This window comes from Aptenodytes patagonicus, chromosome 1 (genome assembly GCF_965638725.1).
Source record: "Aptenodytes patagonicus chromosome 1, bAptPat1.pri.cur, whole genome shotgun sequence".
Lineage (NCBI taxonomy): Eukaryota > Metazoa > Chordata > Aves > Sphenisciformes > Spheniscidae > Aptenodytes > Aptenodytes patagonicus.
The window spans coordinates 151,181,264-151,200,939 of NC_134949.1; the positions used below are offsets into that span (position 1 = coordinate 151,181,264).

The 19,676-nt window shown below is 43.2% G+C and overlaps 1 protein-coding gene across 1 annotated transcript; it reads right to left on the minus strand.

The window, feature by feature from the left end:
* Positions 1 to 3,640: 3,640 nt before the first annotated feature.
* NIPA1 (NIPA magnesium transporter 1) lies at positions 3,641 to 19,413 on the minus strand. Its single transcript, XM_076358863.1, has 5 exons — positions 19,050 to 19,413; positions 15,716 to 15,763; positions 11,710 to 11,800; positions 10,255 to 10,415; positions 3,641 to 8,954 (listed from the first exon to the last, which is right to left on the minus strand). Exons 1-5 carry the CDS (start codon positions 19,411 to 19,413, stop codon positions 8,443 to 8,445), a joined length of 1,176 nt encoding a protein of 391 aa, XP_076214978.1. The 3' UTR covers positions 3,641 to 8,442.
* Between the last annotated feature and the right edge of the window lie 263 nt (positions 19,414 to 19,676).

Consider the following 19,676-nt stretch of genomic DNA (forward strand, 5'->3'; position numbering starts at 1 on the left):
GTGAAAAGGATTCCTCAAATGGATTAAAGGAAATTAGCAACTGTACCACCTAAAACAGTACTGTATAAACGGGGCCATGGAAGTACCAATATCCACGTCAGTTTAAAGGAGCTAAAGAAGTTAACGTGCCTGCGATCATGCCAAATTTTGGAAACGCATACACATACATATTCCTGAGCGAAGCAGTAACAATGTCTGAAGCAAGTGAATTTAGTCTTCTCCTTCCACTCTCCTCCCTTGAAAACCACCTTTCAACCAACCTAAAACAATACTGAAGAGAATAAACACGTGAAAATACTAACTGGACTCCTTTAAGCATTACAGACTCTTTGTGGGACTTCTGTCATTATCCTCATCCTCATGGTACTTCAACCGCTAGTTCCACTTAACAGTCATCTGTTCATACAAAATAAGAACTTTTTTTAAGTGCCCTCAATTCGGCACAAATCATTAAATCTTTACTTCAAAGCCAGGGGTTGTGCTCAAAGCACCTCTGAATAATTTTCCACAGCATGGTACTTCAGGCACGTTTGCAGACTATCTGGAGAGAACTCCAAACATCGGAACGGTGGTAACCTGCCTAACCTAACCCTTCTTGTAGTGTAACTCAGCAGCACAATCCGCCTTTGTGCTCAATGAGTTTCACAAGAGAGGTCAGCTAGCGTAGGTACTTTTGCAAGGCTATGGACAGGATTTTTCAGGGCACAGTATCTACTACGTGTATGAACAACTCATAAGATTTAAAAAGGACAAAGAGCAAAAATGCCACACACACAACCCCGGGAGACATTACCGGGTCAGCAGGTAGTCTAGCTTGTGTTGCATACCGACTGACCCTTGGGCAGTAATTTCCAACGCAGCGCAGGGGTCGCGATGAAAGCCACCATGCACCAGCTGCCCAGAGCTGTGCTCTGGTACACTGTCCCTGGGCAGAACGCTGCCAGCTGGCAGAGATTTAGAATCATAGAATCGTTAAGGTTGGAAGAGACCTCTAAGATCATCGAGTCCAACCGTCAACCCAACACCACCATGCCCACTAAACCATGTCCCTAAGTGCCGCATCTACACGTCTCTTAAATACCTCCAGGGATGGTGACTCAACCACTTCCCTGGGCAGCCTGTTCCAATGTTTCACCACTCTTTCAGTAAAGACATTTTTCCTCACGTCCAATCTAAACCTCCCCTGGCGCAACTTGAGGCCATTTCCTCCCGTCCTATCACTTGTTACTTGGGAGAAGAGACCAACACCCACCTCGCTACAACCTCCTTTCAGGGAGTTGTAGAGAGCGATGAGGTCTCCCCTCAGCCTCCTTTTCTCCAGGCTAAACAACCCCAGTTCCCTCAGCTGCTCCTCAGAAGACTTGTGCTCCAGACCCCTCACCAGCCTCGTTGCCCTTCTCTGGACACGCTCCAGCACCTCAACGTCCTTCTTGTAGTGAGGGGCCCAAAACGGAACACAGTATTCGAGGTGCGGCCTCACCAGTGCCGAGTACAGGGGCACGATCACTTCCCTACTCCTGCTGGCCACACTATTTCTGATACAGGCCAGGATGCCATTGGCCTTCTTGGCCGCCTGGGCACACTGCTGGCTCATGTTCAGCCGGCTGTCAACCAGCACCCCCAGGTCCTTTTCCGACAGGCAGTTTTCCAGCCACTCTTCCCCAAGCCTGTAGCGCTGCATGGGGTTGTTGTGGCCGAAGGGCAGGACCCAGCACTTGGCCTTGTTGAACCTCATACAGTTGGCCTGGGCCCATCGATCCAGCCTGTCCAGGTCCCTCTGCAGAGCCTTCCTACCCTCGAGCAGATCAACACTCCCGCCCAACTTGGTGTCGTCTGCAAACTTACTGAGGGTGCACTCAATCCCCTCATCCAGATCATCGATAAAGAGATTGAACAAGACCGGCCCCAAAACTGAGCCCTGGGGAGCACCGCTCGTGACCGGCCGCCAACTGGATTGAACTCCATTCACCACAACTCTCTGGGCCCGGCCGTCCAGCCAGTTTTTGACCCAGCGCAGAGTACACCTGTCTAAGCCGTGAGCCGCCAGCTTCTCGAGGAGAATGCTGTGGGAGACGGTGTCAAAGGCCTTACTGAAGTCCAGGCAGACCACATCCACAGCCTTTCCCTCACCCACTAGGCGGGTCACCTGGTCATAGAAGGAGATCAGGTTGGTCAAGCAGGACCTGCCTCTCATGAACCTGTTTAAAGTATCCCACCAGGGTGGTGAATTCAGTGAGGCCCATACCTGGCAGAAAATTGATCAGGGAATCAGGCAGCTGTAACAGGGTCTCTGGTGGCCATGTCCCTGCTGCATTTAATGAAGACAGCTGAGCAGAACAAAGAAGCCATGTCTGCGAGTCTGCTCGTACAACAGTTGCACTGTCATATACAAGGAACTTAAGGGACTCTGCTTAAGACTTAAGCTCTTAGAACAAACCTCAGAAAAATCAATGGGACTTTTTTTTTTTCCTTCTCCTTTTGGCACTATCAGATTTTGGTCTCTTCCCATATGAACTATGTGGGTGAGATACATATGCTCAGGATTGGTTACATCCCAGACTTTCAGCAATAACGGTGGTGTAAATGGCATACTTGCCTTTACCACAATGCTGCCTTAGAGGCCTAACTCCAGAGGTGCACAAGAAGAGAATAGAGAGTTGAATTTTCCTGCTAAAAATGTGTTCTCAAAATACATCCTCCTTATCCTATTTACTTAAAAATCAGAGATGCTGCATGTAGAAAGGAAAGCCTCTCTAGTTTTCTAGTCTATCTTTGTACATTGCATTAATATCATCAACACCTTTAAAAATAAAATTGCAATGACATACCCAGTAAAGAATCCATGCCAATCTTTTCCACTGCATAGAACATTTTATATTGGAGAGGAGCTAATTTCCTTGTTTAAAAATAACTTTCAATTTTGACCAGCAGTAATACTGATGCATCCCCTAAAACACAAAGACTGAAGCAGTTCTTAATCATAAATCCCACCATTAAAAAAAAACAAAACCCGACACCCCACCCCCACCCCCCGCCTGAAAGTCACGTATTTGCCAGTACCTGATAGGAGAAGCTAAGAATTTCAGATGAAGGATTAGATTGGCAGCCACTGTAATTTTCCAAGTGATTCTTTCTGCAGGAAGCTCTTGTGACAGTAAATTAGACTGGTGACACAGACTTCCTTACAGCTGTTGCCACTCGATGCACACCCAACTGTGGAGTAGTAGATCTTGAAATAAAAGCTCTAGCAAGTAGCCAGTGTACGGGAACGCAGGAACAGAGCGCATGATAACCCTTAAGACACAGTTTGAAGCTACTCAGGCCCCAACAAACATTTCTGCTAGAGAAACGTTCATTTTACCTGTGAGCAAACTTCAGTACAATGAAGACATTAAGGCTCCAGCTTGTTGGTAGACACCACTATATGACAACCGAACCCTTCGTGTGGCAACTGATCTGTGCACATGAAAGAATCTGTTACTCTCAGTAAAAGCAAGGCTGCTATTTTATTAAAGGGTAATGGAAATAGTTCGGGCTTATGAACTGGGATTAGGCTGTACAGCAGCTAGATGTGTGGGAAACTGATCCCTCCCCCCCCCACGTGATAAAGAGGACGAGTCACAAAACAAGCATTGAGCTAGAAATAAATCATTTATTTTAAAACAATACAGGTTAATAAATAGATTAGTTATCAGAAAACTTAATAAATAGCCTTTTATAATTTACACAAGGCAAATACAACATGCCTATAACTATTTCTTAAAAAGCAAAGAGAGTAAGCTTGACTTATAAGCCATTAACAAATCTATATATACATTATTTGGAAGCTAATAAAATAAACCATTTTTATGTAATCTGTAGTAACTATATTGCAATAGCATTGAAGCAACCAAACCTGACACTGTGTATTTGTTGCCATCCACCTTTTCCCCATATCCCATTAGAACTATTTTTTACATTCCAGGAAATAAAAAAAAATAAAAAAAGAGAAAGTTCCACAGTTGAAAAAGTATTTAACTTGAAAATACCCCTTTTGTGTAATATTTTCCACTCTGTAGAGCAACTGTCGGGGGCGGGGGGGGACACACCACAACAAAAAACAATAAAAAAACCCCACTTATTTGCAGCTTTTAAAAAAGATTTCTTAATCCATAACATTTCAACACTGCTGTCTGAAACACTTGGGCATTAGTAATAATAACTGCTGACATCATTGGTGCCTAACATGGTACACACTAAAATTCTGCATCACTTAAGCCCATATTCAGTAGCACCAAAGAGTTATTACAAAGGCTAATCTCTGTAAAGAAAACAGGTAATAGATAAACATTTGATAACATTTGATTTAACAGTAAAATTTCAGCAGTTACACCATCTCAATACAACCAAGGAAGATATGTAGAATCCTTGATGTTTTATATCTATGAAACAAGAAGGTGAGAGGGGTATAATGTGCAAATAATGGCCCATTTTAAGCACCCCATATTTAATAACCCCAAATCTTTCTTCGAATACAACCCCCCTGTTTTTTAAATAAAAAGGAAAGCTAAACCTCAGATTCTAGTATTTCAGCAAATAAAATCCAGTGTTTTCATTTTTCAGTGCTAGTTACTTCAGAAAAATATGTATATTCAATATAAACCGAGATTATTAATAGGAAGCCTCACTTGTCAAACTGTGATATGACAGGTTCTTATTAATGTTAGTCACAGCTCACTAATAAATAGGCTCTATTTACACATACAGAGTCCTGGAAAGTCAATACAGCAGATAACTTGTTTAGATACTTTTCTTTTTTACATAAGTATTTAAGGTGTAACAAATTTTTTTTTGTTGTTGTATCAAAAAGGTTTCTACTCTCCTACTGAACATTTGAGGGATTTTTGTGTTTGACACCTAATAAAGATTGTGACTGACACAGGTAAATCCTCCATACACTGAAGGGATAATGATCAAAGACCTATCTTCAAGTGAGTATCAAGTAAGTAATGTTTGACAAGTATAATAGAAGCCAGACATATGGAGTGAAAAGCCTTTCATATGGATTTGAATTTAATTCAAATGCATCCCACCGCTGTAATGAGTCCACTTTTGGTATGTGTAGCCTCTCCCACTTCTACTTTGGAATCAGAACTGAAGTCATCTGGCTCGTAGCTATCGACAGATGTAATGCAAAGAGAACGTGAAGAGGGCAGACCCATGAGGGACACCAAAGCTCAGGAGACAACTATGCACACTTGCTCCCTGAGATGATGGAACTCAGTTATCTGTCTTATTCAAAGTGCTTACTTGTCAAAGGGGGGGGGGGAAAAAAGAGGGAATGGCTAAAATTCAACTTCAACAGTGCCTCCTTTTAAATCAGAAAAGCAACGGGACTAAAAAAAGGTAGGCCACCTAGAACGAGGAGGGTGTGGGATGGAGGGGAGAAGAATCATACCAGTAGTGACAACAGAAAATGCTAATACATTTCTAAAGTTAGAACTGAACCAGATCCAGGTACAGCAGAACTCAAAAGAACACTGCTGCATACTGAACAAAGTAGCAAAAATAAAGGTTTCCATTATTTAGCGTTCATGATGTGAAAGGCTGCAGATATAAACGATGCGCAAGGCCACGAGAATTTCTTTCACCTCATGTGCTGGCTTTTGACATCTCTGTTTTAAGCAACAAGGTTAATTAGACATTTCTAGAAAGTTCATCACAGATGAGGAGCAGCTGGGGAGAAGAGAAGAAACCTATGCAGACATTTATCAGCCGTAAGGATGGTCAGAGGACCACAGAACACGGCTGCTACTTTCTTCTTACTCTGCATAGTGAGTGCTTATCAAGTAAACTTGTGTGTGTGGTGGAGAAAATGGCAAGGTTTAGACAGGGCAGTCAAGTTATTTTGGATTTAATATTTACTAATAATTTGTATATGCACCTAACATACTAGGATAGGCACTTTCTAAATAAATAGGAATGAATTTTAAAACAAAACAAATATGGCCAAAGGAGGACTAAGATGAGACCACAATCATTTCCATTCTGACCTAAAGATTTTCACAGAAATCTTCAGAGATTAAAGGCTAGTGCAACATGCAACTCATGAACCCTGAATTTGAATTTTGAAAAGAAGGTTTGACTGCTTCAGAAAACAGCTAACATTGTTTTAAAAAGTAGGTCACTACAGGTCTCATAACCTATGTACAATTCCGGTTTCAATCGGAAAAAAGGGGATTCATACAAAAAAACCTAACTGTCTGCTGAGAACCAAGATACCATCTTCCACTCAATAATGGACAGAAGTTAGTTTTAACCAGCTTTCATAGTCCAATTCCCCTCATCTACAATTCTCAAACTTTCTAGAAACCATATGCAGTATTTGAAAATCCATGAAGATGGCCTTTTCTCTGCTAGCGCTATTTTATTTCACCAAGATACTCAGTTTCTGTGCTGGTCTATAGCAATGTACGTTTCTGCCAACTCAGAGTCATTCCCCCCAGTTTGGAGTTATAAAACAAGCTTCCAAATAACAGAGCGGAGCCCTTACTCCATCAGAACAGTCCCTTCAGAATACTAAGTCTTTAGGATTCACTGTTCACAATTATTGCTGCCATCAAAAGGGCTTATAACATTCCTTTTAAATGAAAACGGAGGCTGAGTTTTAAGGTAACATTAATTCAGGTCAACAAAAACCATCACGAGAGTGGACAGTATTACTCCCCATTAATCAAGGTCCACGTTCCTGTCAGCCAGCCACAAAGCTACATTCATGATTTCTTGATAAAGCATCATGAACTTCTTCAAATACTGTCTCGTAATCACGTTGGGGGTTTTTTGTTTGTTTCAAGAGACGTTCTGAACTAGAGATGTTGAGTTCCACTGTATGCTTCCATTTGTGTACTTAAATGGAAACCAACATTCATTACTTTTCAAGCTTTCCTTACACGTTTTTGACTCGTGATGTTTTAACTACCAAATATAAATAGAACATGAAAATTAACTATTTCTTTCTTTGACATATCAATGTTCTCTAAATGGTTTAAACTGAATGGTTCAGATTCCAATCATAGCTTAAGCTATCTGTATTCATTGTCAACATATTATGGCTGGACTGTTCACACAGGTCTGTAAATTACTGGATCTGGATGTATATCCCCGTTGGTTATCTGAAACTCAGCTCTCTGAATGCCTATGCTTTTTCAGTCTAACCTCCTTTTCCCACGTTACAAGAGGATCAGACCATCTTTTCTTGAGCTATAAGAAATCTCATGCTTTTCTCTCTCAATCTTCTTTTTTTGTGGTCCCTGCTTACTAGCTACTTCACAAAATGGTTTCCCGTATTCAGTCACTTCACTAAAATAAAGGTATGCTGGACTGCTTTAAACAGTCCTCCCGCAGATTACCCCTTCCCATTAGGGCCATGGGTTTTTCAGAAGCTGTCAAGGCATCTAAGGGTTTCGATTCAGGTTTGTAAATTCTTCCAAAAATGTGTGGCTCCTTCTGGATGCTTTACGTGTTTAGAATTTGAATACAGTCCAATATTATAGACAGTGAAATTGAATTATTAAACCGGTATAGGCCATCTGAAACAAATACATTCACATTTATGCAGTATTTTTGGATTACAAAGGCACTGAAATAGTTCTGAGCCACTTAGAAATAAGCCACCATATAGGCAATGAGTCTCTGCATCATTTCCACATCCTTCACAGTCTTTCTGTCTGCTCCCAATTAAAAACTCTCAGATGAATGCGGCATGTCTTAATGCACATAAGTTACAAAGAAAAATGCGTACCTGGACACTACCATCAGCTGATAAGTAATTAGTGAAAGATTTTTAAGGGTCCACTGCTCTGTATATAGCATTCAATTTAAAACTCCCCAGTGTCTTCACCGCATGGCAGACCAAGTTGCCGAGACAGTCACTAAAAATGACAAATCTGCAGTCCACGGTTCAACCAACATTTGTCTCAGAATTCACAGCCTTGACGGTGAACACGTTGCTATATCAAGATTAACAAATTGTTCCACTCATTTTTTTCCCCCCATATTTTAAGGTATACCTCACTCATGAAAGGTGTCAGATTGAGTGCATTAGAAACTGATGTTCTCTGCCCACAGAAATGGTACCTCAGAAGCCACAATACAAGCTTTCACACACAGGTCTGTCAGAATATCCCCAGATCGTTTCTGATGGATTATCTTTTACAGTAAGGAAATACATCGGTCTCTATGCTGACTCAATCAGTGGTTCCAATTAAGGTCATTTATTGTGTTGACTGGGGTACATGGACAACTGTTCCTTTGAAACTGGATGGAGGCCTCCGATTCATTTCACGTAGGCCACCAAATCGTCAGAGGGTAACTACCAACCTGAATCACATTTGAATCAGTGACCTAGAAATGAAAGGCTCTGCATCCTTCCCTGAGCCATCCAGTTTCCCCTCAAAAAATATTTTAATCTGTCTTCATGTTAGGCTTATTTAAATCCCCGATATTAAAGTTAAATTCCTTGAAGACTTGTATAAGAACAATTCCAATAGATACTGTGGTGAATCCACAAGCCATTCCCAAGAAATCTACCACTCCTACATTACTCCATTCCCTGAAAAGGATGGCTGAAGCCAGCAGGACTAGGGTGGTAAACACAACGTAGTAGATGGCACCAAACACAGAGGAGTCGAAACATTCCAGTGCCTTATTGATGTATCTGAACTGAATGATAATGCTACATCCTAATACTGCCAGAAGTACCAGACAGAGGTACAGAGCCCTTTGACTCGAGGGGTTATTGTGAAAGATATCTTGAGCAGCCAGCCCAATGCCTTTTGTGCTGGGAACAGTGAAACTGCCCAACAGAGAGCAAATACTGATGTAAACCATGATATTAGTAGGTCCATGAGCTGGAGCTATCCAGAAGATAAGCAGGAGAAGCATTAGCAGCACTATGCAGAGATAACCCACGAAAACTGGAAAACAAAAAGAAAACAAGATAATAGCAAGGTGAGAACTCTTGGTCTTCTAAAGATTTTAGCAGGCAAATCATGTCATACCAGTGAACTTCAGGTATACACCAGGATTAAGATTTGCTATTGAATATAGATCCAAATCACTGAGCTTTTAGAGATGTGGGCATCTGCAACTGATGATGTTGTCATGTTCTTTGGGTAAAACAAACCATCATGTAGTAAAATACACACTGTTGCACATTTGAACTGGATTTAAGATGGCTTGCTTTCTTTTCATTCTCTCTTCCATCAGGATTACATTCCTTAAAGACCCCTATGACAGACAGCAGTAATAACACCTCATTAATAACCAGTTCAATAAAGCACGGTGTGTGGATCTAGCAAAGAGCTTAAACAAAGTTAGATCCCATTACGGTGAGTAGGGAGAGTTGGAAGAACTGGGAGGCCATATCATTTACATTATAGCAACAGTACACAGATTAGACTGCTGAAAAACATTTCATGCTTTACAGTTTTAAAGAAATATATTTCCAATTTATTTTGGTCAGATTGAAATGGTAAATTTAGACCAGAGTATTTGTTTTCTTTTCTGTGTTTGCAAATTTTTTGGCTAGCTGATGTTATTAGGTTTGAGTTTCTCTCACCTATAGCAATTAAAGGAAGTAACAATAGTTGGCAGTTTAGCTCTTATGCAAGAAAAATAAAAGGGGGTCTGGTATGCATTAGCACTAGTCTGTGTCCTCCAGGAGCTAGTGGGGCTTTACATCCTCTGTGAGAAAGAACAGGCATTTCAGCGTATGTCTCAACAGCGTATTTCTACACACCTTTATTGTGCAAAGAAATCTGCTTTGAACGTAACTGGTATCTATTATAAACTTTTAATAAAAAACCCAAATGCTGAATTAAAGAACAAAAGACAATCAATATTTTTTGTTTTGCATAAAACAACTTAAATTGAGATCCTAGAATTATACCTTTCATCTCTAAGTAGCCAGATACACTTTTTCATAGTTTTAGAAAATTACAAGTTCAAATGGCCATTGTTCTGAGCTTGCTGTGCAGGATAACATTTTCAAAAGTATCCACATTTTCCTTTCTGCACACAGGTATCAATCTGACAAGTTCCAAGTACAGCAAGGCATAGTTTTCCCACACAAAAGCGGTACTGGTTTGCCTCTGTCACGTCATGGTTTCTTCAGAAGTCAATTTTCCTACCTGATGGAAGCGGTAAGCCTCTTCCTCCTGCGTGGTCTTGATCAATCTCACAAAATCATTATGAGTTAATAAAAGAACAAAGTACCTGGATTTGTAAGCTTCTCTTCAAGCTCAGCCTGAGTTGTTACACTCTCGGACTTTGGGGAATGGATGATGAGAACAACAGACCCAGCGCAGCTCAGCAAACATCCCAGCTTGCCAAGAATGTTCAGTTTTTCTTTCAGTAAGTAAGAAGCTAAAATGGACCTTTCACAAAGAGGAAGGAAATTAAAAGTTCGCCTACATCCTGTTAATAATGCTCCAACAGTGATGTCCCACACGAATTTCCCTCTTAAAGGAATAGTATCAAATGTTGGTGGATCTTCAACCAAATGTTGGTGGATCCTCAAAATGCATTTCTGACTTGTCTTAGGAAAGATTCATCCAGTCTCAGTCTTACTCAATCCTTGATGTTTCATTGCAGGGAAAAAAAAAAAAAACACACAACCAAAAAACTAACAAAAACCCCAACTACAACACCCCCAAAAACACTACCACATCACCACCACCTCCAAAGAAACCCAAACCCCCAAACCAGGCATCTGGCACCCGAGGCAGATATCTACCCGTTAACAATTTGGTGAGCTATCACGAAGCCCCATTTTATAGGTGCTACGCAGTCATGAGATAAAAGTGGCCTTTGGTTACAAAGATCACAGGGCTCAGCTCAGACACGTAGCTGACTGAAATACACAAAATTACGTGGCCTAGGATAAAATAATAGGTGGTAAGTAGAGCACCATCAGCGTGCTTCATAGTGTATAAAACTAAAGACAGCCATGAAGTCCACACAAAGCAATCTGCACTCTGAAGTAGATGACCAGTGCAGCCAGATACACAATTCAGCAGCCAACAGAAAAATCTCGAAGCAATGCACAGCTTTGTTTTTAAAGAATCATACTTTTTCACTGCAGTAGGTTCACAGCTGTAGTTTAGCTAGTCACAAAACATTTAGTTGCATATTAAACTCCTTTTAGGAGCACTCACTGCCTTTTTTGTTCCCTCCCTTCACATGAACGTAACATTCAAGAAAGTGTGGGCATGCATATGCAAGGGACCCCTGCTTCAGGAAATGGGGCCAAATCCAATTAAATGAAAATCAGCATCAATAAACACATGTGGGTTGTGGATAGCAGGGGAGAGAAAGAATGTGAGACAAAAGGACAGATCTACATAGTAAGGGAACTGTGAATAAAAGAATAAGTAGAAGAGTCCAGAACAACCACAATGAAAGGGGGGGAGGAGGAGGGGGAAATGTTTATCTGTTCCAGACCATAGTGATAGTTAAAGCAGAAGATACTCAGGAACCCTTTCTTCACCATTGCCTTCCCCCCCGCCACCACTTTGCTGGGGAAAACACGAATAGGTGACATTGTAACACAGCATTAACACTTGTAAGCCTGACATCTTCTCAGCGGACCTCCAGTGATCACTGAGTCAATCTGACATTTTATTAAGTAGTAACAACATTCAGATGAGAACAAGAAAAGCAAACTCTTACCCAAATGGAACGCCAAGAGCTCCCAAGGGCGTCACTAGCACAGTTGGGACTGCAGTGTAGGCCAAGAAATTCCCTATTTGACCCAGAGCCACTGTCAAAAGAACCAGAAATAAGCCTTTAAATCCCTTTGTAAAAAGAAGTAATGAAAACTTACTCAATACTGTTTGGGAAAGACTGACCTAACTGGAAAACAGATGTTACAAATTTGCTTAGCTCTGTCAATTTTGCACTTAAACAAAATGGCTGGAATTTTTCTATATTTTTAATTATTTTTTAATATAGGATTTATATTTGCTTTATATTTGTATTTATTTATATTTGAAGATCCAAGAGGGCACAGTAAATCTCATTTGCAACTTCTCTTTGTTGAATATAAATAAGACTATGAATTAGAAACACTCATGGATTACACTCAAATATCTCAATATTACACTCAAATATTTATATGAGGAGGGTTAAAAGTATATATAACCCATGATTTCAGCTTTAGAACGCGCATACATGTAACACGAATGCACTTGATTATAGTTGCTAACAGCAGTGTTACCTTTTGGGGGGAAAATGAGGACAGTACTGAGGAAAAGGAATCTACTAATGAAATACTAAGCACATGCATAAGGGCTCTTCCATATACAGCAGACCACATAAAATTTTCACACCACTATATAACATCAAAAGTAATTCCTGACCACTGTAAGAAGAACAGATCCCTGACAAGTCACAATAAAAGCCTCGCAGTCTTATTTTTTTTCTTTCCCCCAATAAAAGCAAATTCCAAGACGTACCACACTATTGCACATCACAGCTGCGATAAACAGTCCATGCGTTCAAGTTTTCAGTTAAAAGAGAAAAGCTGGATGGTTTTGCAAGTGCTGGCAAGTTCATAATAAGTCAACATGACACTTGCATAGTTACAGGGTCTGTGGTAACTGGCAAGAACCTTGAGATTGAACGCAAATTACATACAGCTCAAATTTCCAGTTGATGTTAAGAGCCATTATCAGCATTTAAAACCATTTCAAGAATCCAGGCTGTCTTTATGCTCAGGTTGGCATTGCCCTCGACTATCAAATATCGTTACCATCATCCTGTTCTTTACACCTGCAAAGCACTGTGCAAACATTAATTAATTTACCAAATTAGCTCACATTATCAGTAGAGCTGAAGACCTGTGTAACCTACAGGAAACACGAAGGAGACAAACAAACTTACAAAATGGCAGATTGTGGCAAAATTATACTAGTTCAATTCCCTGAGGCTTTCTCTACGTGCAGGAGTGAGCCAGAGAAGTTAACAAGAAGCATTTCTAGAGCACAAGAGTCAGCGATGGTCTCCTAAATTCTCCCTGCCCCTGGGAACAGAGTAACTCAGCTATCAGCCTCGGGCCTGTTTTTCAGCAGATGTACATGGCAACTTTGGCATTATCTTCAAGGCATCTGAAGGCACTGGGGCAGATCTTGCATGGAGGACGGGACACAGCTAGCACACGGTGTTTCTGCAGATTACATACATTTCCAAGTGACTCTGACAAAAGGTTGCTTTGTTTGGAGGTCAGCTGCCTTAACTTTCTGTTGGAAGAACCAACACCGATCCATAAATTAGGTCTCTGAAGCTCCAGTCAAACTGCACATATCATAAAGCAACAGAACTTACCAGAAGTTTTCAGTATCTCCACGGAATAATAGTAACAGTCTCTTACCACCACGAACAACAGACCAGGACTAATTAAGACCAATTAAAAAAAGAATCTCAGTAATTGTTACTGTCTACCTGATGTCGAGGACCTTTGCTGCCAACCTATCCAGTCTCCTCTGGATAGAAATTCCTCTCCAGATACATCAGTGCTGTAAGTCAATTCATGGCTTCAGTTCTTGAAGGCACACCAAGCTTTAAGCTTGCTAAAGGAGTACCAATATCCCCGAAGTTATTGCAACACAAAACTTGATGCACACTGACATATCCACATTAGCAAGGAGACCAGGAGTAGATCCGTACAGCAAAAGATGTCTGCTCTACGCACGTCAGGGGTTTTATTTCAGACTAACTTCAGCCTGCTCCCATGGACTGAAAGTCTGTTTGCAGCTGGTGTGCATTAGGCATGTTCCTACAGTGCACCTTCCAGCCTAGTTTCGTCTTAAAGTCCAGTTCAGGAGCTCCAACACGGCTCCACAACGTGAAAAAAAGCCCAATCTGTGGACACCAACAGGAGATTCGCTTCACAAGTGCATTTCCCATCTGCAATAAAATGCTAACATAGATGTATCCACTATAAAAACCAGCCACATCTATGCTGCTACCAAAACCTGCACTGAAACTAATTAATTAGCCAATTAACTAGTTTAATGCTCATTTAAATACCTGTACACATGCTGCAATCGCTCTTTTGACTTTAAAAAAAAAAAATCCCTTAGCAGAATCTGCAGCCCTTCCTTTGAAGTCTTCAGTAATCCAGTGGATCCCAAGGCCCCAAAATGGTTAGGCAGTGTTATGCTGAGTCAGCATGCCAACACAGAAATGCTTGTTCACCATCTCAACAAATATTGTGAGAACAAGTTGATAAAGTTTACGCGGGTTTTGTTAGTCATGCAAACTCCAAATTCCCTGCTTGAGAAAATGATGTCAGCTCTTACAATTTCGACCAGATAACTGGGGATATTGCTAATTCCCCAAACATCGCCTTTCTCTGCATCCCATCGGTGCCTACCTACCTGGCCCTTGCTATTGCTGTTTGTGACTCTGCTGCAATTCTGAATCTATAATATCCTTAAGCAATTCTTCCCTTGGTTCCTTTGTAAACTTACCGAGGCTTTGTTTTGAAATACCTGCACCTAGCTACTGGACAAAAGCCAACCGATACCATTCCCTTCAGCTATTTTGCCTTCTTTCAATTTTATCAGCTCTTTTAAGCATGAAATCATTTTCTCTGATTCACCAAGATAAACTCCTGTAATAAAACCTCTCTTATTTTAACTCCTTCTGCTCGGAGATTCAAGACAGGAGCCTCACGAGCGATAAACAGCAGTGATTTAATGCACGGATTTATTGCTACTTAGGCAGTAGTGAACCTGGCAGAGGAAAAAGCTGACAAAGTACTACTTAAACTCTGGTTAAATTAGCCGAGGACTTTCCTCTGAAGCTCTGTTTGCTTCTACACTTGCTGTCAACTTTGTCCTTCAAGGGATCTATCAGTTTCCATTCCTTTTGCATAGCTTGAAGACAACAAAAACAGAGACTTACCTTGTTGCCACAAAACAAGGGGCACAACTGGATGCATATACTTCCCAGAAACATCATTAGAACATTTCCAAATAATTCGCAAAAGGCTGGGGTAGAGTCTAAAAGTGGGGTATGATTTTAAGCTCGTGGGTAGAACTACGGCTGAACTGCAAGAGGAAAAAGCTAGCTGCTCCCCATGCTCTGGATTCACATCAGAGAATGAACTTAGCCTGAGAAGAGTTTACAAAGTTAATCAGGTATCAGCACCACACAAGGCTTCACATTAAGTAGATTAAAAACTGAAACTGTATCTGTCAAACTAGAAATCAAAAAGGTTGCTTTTTTTTTTTTCAGTTCAGGCTGGCCAAGTGCTTTCTGATCTAAAAAAATAACGTGCTCAATGAGCCCTTTTGTGCAGACCGACAATTTCTTATTCAGCTTCGACTTTTATTCAAAACTGAGCAGACCAGCGCAATCCAGAGACACAAACCGTGCAGGAACCCAGAGTCAGAGCAGCGCGTGGCTGCCAAGGGCTGCAAGTACCAAACGGTTCAGAAATCTGGACAGATGTCTGACTTGGGATCGTCCCATCTCTTTGCCTTCTCAAATACCATCAGATACAGTAGCCAAAGTGAGAGTTTACTGAAGGTGGGATATTTCTGAGGGATGGGAATTTCATGACAAGTGAGCGCGAGATTCAAGATGAGAACCCAGATTTCCTGATGTCTCATTTCACTGTCTAACCGCAACTTCTCCCTTCAAATAAAACCAAACCTTTTAAGATACTTACTCGCAATCGTGCCAGACCACCATACTATATCTGTTAAGTACGAAGTTCCTGAAAGAGGAAGTATAGGAAGACGTATTAGAAAAATATGAAATTGCAATATCGGAACTACAAAATAGAATAATTTCAACAGTCTCAACTATTAAGGACCTTCATCTTAACCCTTTTCTTCAAGGCAACTGAGTGGGAGGAAAACAAGAGAGAAGGTGCTCGAATTTGGCCTAAGTGTCCAAGTTGGACCTTCTTAAGACAACGTATTAGTCAGAAGTTCTGGTTTCCAGTGAAGTACCTATGTGATGCCAACGCGGTATTACTTAGAAGAGCGTCCAAAATGTCACCAAATGCTTCTGAGGGTGCCATTTAAACATACATGTTAGAACCACTACTAGGAGAACGGGAAACTTATGGAAACAAAACACGATTTGGACCAATTAGTTTGGTAATATAGCCTCAATGAAATTGTATCGGAGAAGCTGTAGCAGATAAATTGTTTTGGCACGCAGTTTTGGCAGTACCGTAGCGCGGACCAATCCTCCTGCATTTGAGCACTGGAAAATGCTACGACTGAAGCCTCCGAATTCCTGACATACTGCCACGTTTCAAAGAGAGGAGTAAACCTCCGGGTTGTCCCTTAGTGTCTCCTAAGCTCAAGGATGATTATTTTCATCGTCAGATTATAGGCTCTTGCCTTGGGATGCGCCAGGGGAGCCTGTGCACCACATTTTATAAGTTCTGCTTCTGTAGAACATCAAGGCTAAAGACCGCTTACTAAACTAAAGCCTGGCCTCCACCGAGCACGACCTTGGCATCATGCTATGCTCTTACATTCTGCTCCTCTTTCTAGCAATTCAGCTCTGCATTTATCTGGGAAGATGCTCTCTCAAGAGCTGCTGGAGCAATAGGCAATGTTGCACCTACCCTGAAATCCTAAATGAAAGAAAAACACAGTAATCTATAACTCTGGAGACGTGTAAAATATTAAGCGCTTGGAAATCACACTATATAATTGAAACGAGATGGAAAATGACTAATGGAAACGGCCAGCTTTAGAGTGGGTGTAATCATTTTTTAGACTTTTGTTATTGCGTATAAAATAAAAACACTGTTGGGGGCACAAATTACAGAAAATATTGACTCAAGATAGATAACTTTGCAAAATATTTGTCACCCGCTGCTGTTTGTAACTAAGCAAGGGTTACTAATTGCATTGATATTATATTATTGATTCAATAGCGAAGACAGAAAAGACTTGAAGTGCCTTCTCATTAATTATACACCACCTACTGAAGCCAATGGAAAAAAGACATCATCTGACATCGACGATCTTGGGCGCACAGCTCCGACTGCTAGATTCAAGGCAGAACCGCGCTGCTTCACAACATTTAATAGAGAGGAAACCTAGGGTATTTGCCTGGATGTCTCCACGCTGAGCACAGCAATAGGAAATACTATGAATAGCTCGGCAAGAGACACAAATAAACATCAGCAGTATCTTCAAAACATGATGTTTTACAGCTGCTGGCACTGAGAAGGCAGGCTCACACCCATCACCCGCTTAACTCAGTGCTCCACTGAAAGCTCTTCAGGAGTAATTAGACCCAGCTATACTGCAAAACGGAAACTTCTCCAACTGCCGTGGGATGGAACACATTCCTCTCCCGTGTGTTTTCTCATTGTTTCCCTTACAAAAAAAAGATTTGTATTTATGATGCAAACGAGATCTCTCTGTCGACAATAAAACTGGGTTACAGCCATCTTGGAGGGAAAGGGAAACTATGCTTGCAAAACAGCGGTTTGTCTGAGGCCCTAAACCGTAAGGTCATTGCAGAAAAGGCAAAATAAACTTGTTCGGTCAGGCTGCCAGCTGGTAGTAACACAGTTGCAAGCTTGCTCTGCTCCACTGCATCCACCCTGAACATGCTAGATGCAGCAGGCGCTGGAAATGCACTGTTGCTCTAACACTAACCATCTCAAATACGTGTGTGTGTATATATATATTTTTACACACACACACACACATATATACAGAGAAAATACCTAGCATGTCCTGGTCACTAAAAAGGATTTTTCATAAGAAAGAGTTCCCAGAACCTATGGACACATGCTCACACACACACAGACACCATCACCTGCAAAACAAATGGCTACTGACCACAGAAAGACAATTAAAAGGTCTCATGCAACCTGTGTTTACAACTTTCCCCTCACATAAAAGCATGATATTAAGAACAAATAAATATATTGCATTTTCCTATGTTCAAAGCATCGAGATGCAACTAGCAAAATGCTATTCAGAGGCTGCATGCTTTGGGGAGCTCCAATTTCAGAGTAAGATACAGAGTATCTTCATATTCTGTGAATTTACAGCTTTGTTTTGGCTAAACTGTCCAGTTCCTGAATACGTTCATCTCAGAAAACAATAATGAGGTATGGGATTGGAATATGAAAAAAAATAGTGATTTCATGTAATTGGCATGCCTTTCTTCTCTACAAAAGGAAACCACCACGTGACAGATGTTAACTTGTGGTGTGTGTCCGTGGAAGAGCTAGAATAAACAAGTGACAAGATGTGCTGGTGCTATTCACGGCAAAATCTCTCTGAGCCAGAAAAATGGGTAGAAAGGTCCCACAAGCACATGAAAACACCGCAAGAGAAACCTGTGTATGCACACACATGTCCACACGAGTCCCCAGTGTTGTATTATATGCTTATATACAACATACATAATATGTTGTATTACAGCGTGACAGAAGACCAGTGAGCAGGCCATACATCGGGAAGCTGTCGCTGATGACTACGCTCAATGCACCCTCGTTGCTCTCCACCTGCCGTCTCTTCGGTCATTTATCACACCCCTTACGCCGCGCTCCAGTCATCGACCTCTGATGTCAAGCACCCTTAAGGTGACAAACTAAGGCCGGCTCCCCTGGTCCAGCCGCCTGGAAGGTGTCCCCCGCTCCAGGCGACACCGTGACCCCCCCCGGCAGAGGGTCTGCCAAGACCCGGGGGGGACTGCCACCCGCGCCCCCCCGGGCTGCGCCCCCGCGGGACGGGCTGGGCCCCACGGCACGCACCCCCCCCCCCCCGCCACCGGGCCGGCCGCTGCCGCACCGCGGGGCAGCCGCGGCCCTTTCGCGGGGGCGAGGGGAGGGAGCGGCCCCGGGGGAGGCCGGGCTGCTCCCGGGGCGGGGCGACCCGTCCCGCACGGTGCCGGGGGCGATGCTCCGGAGACCGGGGAGGTTACCGGGAGGGCGGCGGCGCGGAGGGGAGAGGGAGGCCGGGAAGCCCCGGGGGGGGCGCTCCCGCCCGCCGCCACCGCAGCGCCGGGGCCCCTACCTCGCCCGCGGGCCCGCACGATCCCCTTCTTCTGCAGGACGAAGGTGGAGCCGTTCACCAGGCTGGAGACCACGGCCACGCTCAAGCCCAGCGACACGGCGGCGGGGCCGGGGCTCTGCGCTGCCCCCTCGCCCGCTGCCGCACCGACCGCCATCCGCATCGCCCCGCCGAGAGCTGCTGGCACGGCGGCTGCCCGGGCCCAGCGCACCCGGCAGCGGCTCTGCGCCGGGCCCCGCCCTGCGCTGCGCTGCGCCGCGCTGCGCTGCGCGACCCGCCCCGCCGGGGGCGGCTCCGGGCGGGCACCGGCGGCCGCCGCGGCTCCTGGCGCCCGTCCCGCGCCGGGACGGCAGCAGGATGACGTCATAACAATGGCATTTCTCTCCCCCTCCCCCGCCGCCGCTCTGACGTCATGGCTTTGTGCCGCCCTTCTCCGCGCTGGCACCGCGGGGGGCGAGGCGGCCCCGGGCAGAGAGCTGCCGTGCCGGCCCCGGTGCCGCTGCTGGCGGCTTGCAGCGTTTTGGGACGCGGGTGGGGGGGTCCCCGGCGTGGGGAAATACGGAGCAGAAGCTGCGGTCCCCGCCGGAGGGAGCTGCGAGCGTCCGTGGGCAGGGGGCCGCGGGAGGACGT

Excerpts from the sequence above, each read along its gene's own strand:
- NIPA1 (XM_076358863.1), bottom strand. The coding sequence starts at position 19,413 with ATGACGTCATCCTGCTGCCGTCCCGGCGCGGGACGGGCGCCAGGAGCC. Across the intron at positions 11,801-15,715 it reads GTGGTCTGGCACGATTGCGA|TGGCTCTGGGTCAAATAGGG; the intron begins GTAAGTATCTTA and ends TTCTTTTGACAG. Across the intron at positions 10,416-11,709 it reads GCTCTTGGCGTTCCATTTGG|GTCCATTTTAGCTTCTTACT; the intron begins GTAAGAGTTTGC and ends TCTTTGTGAAAG.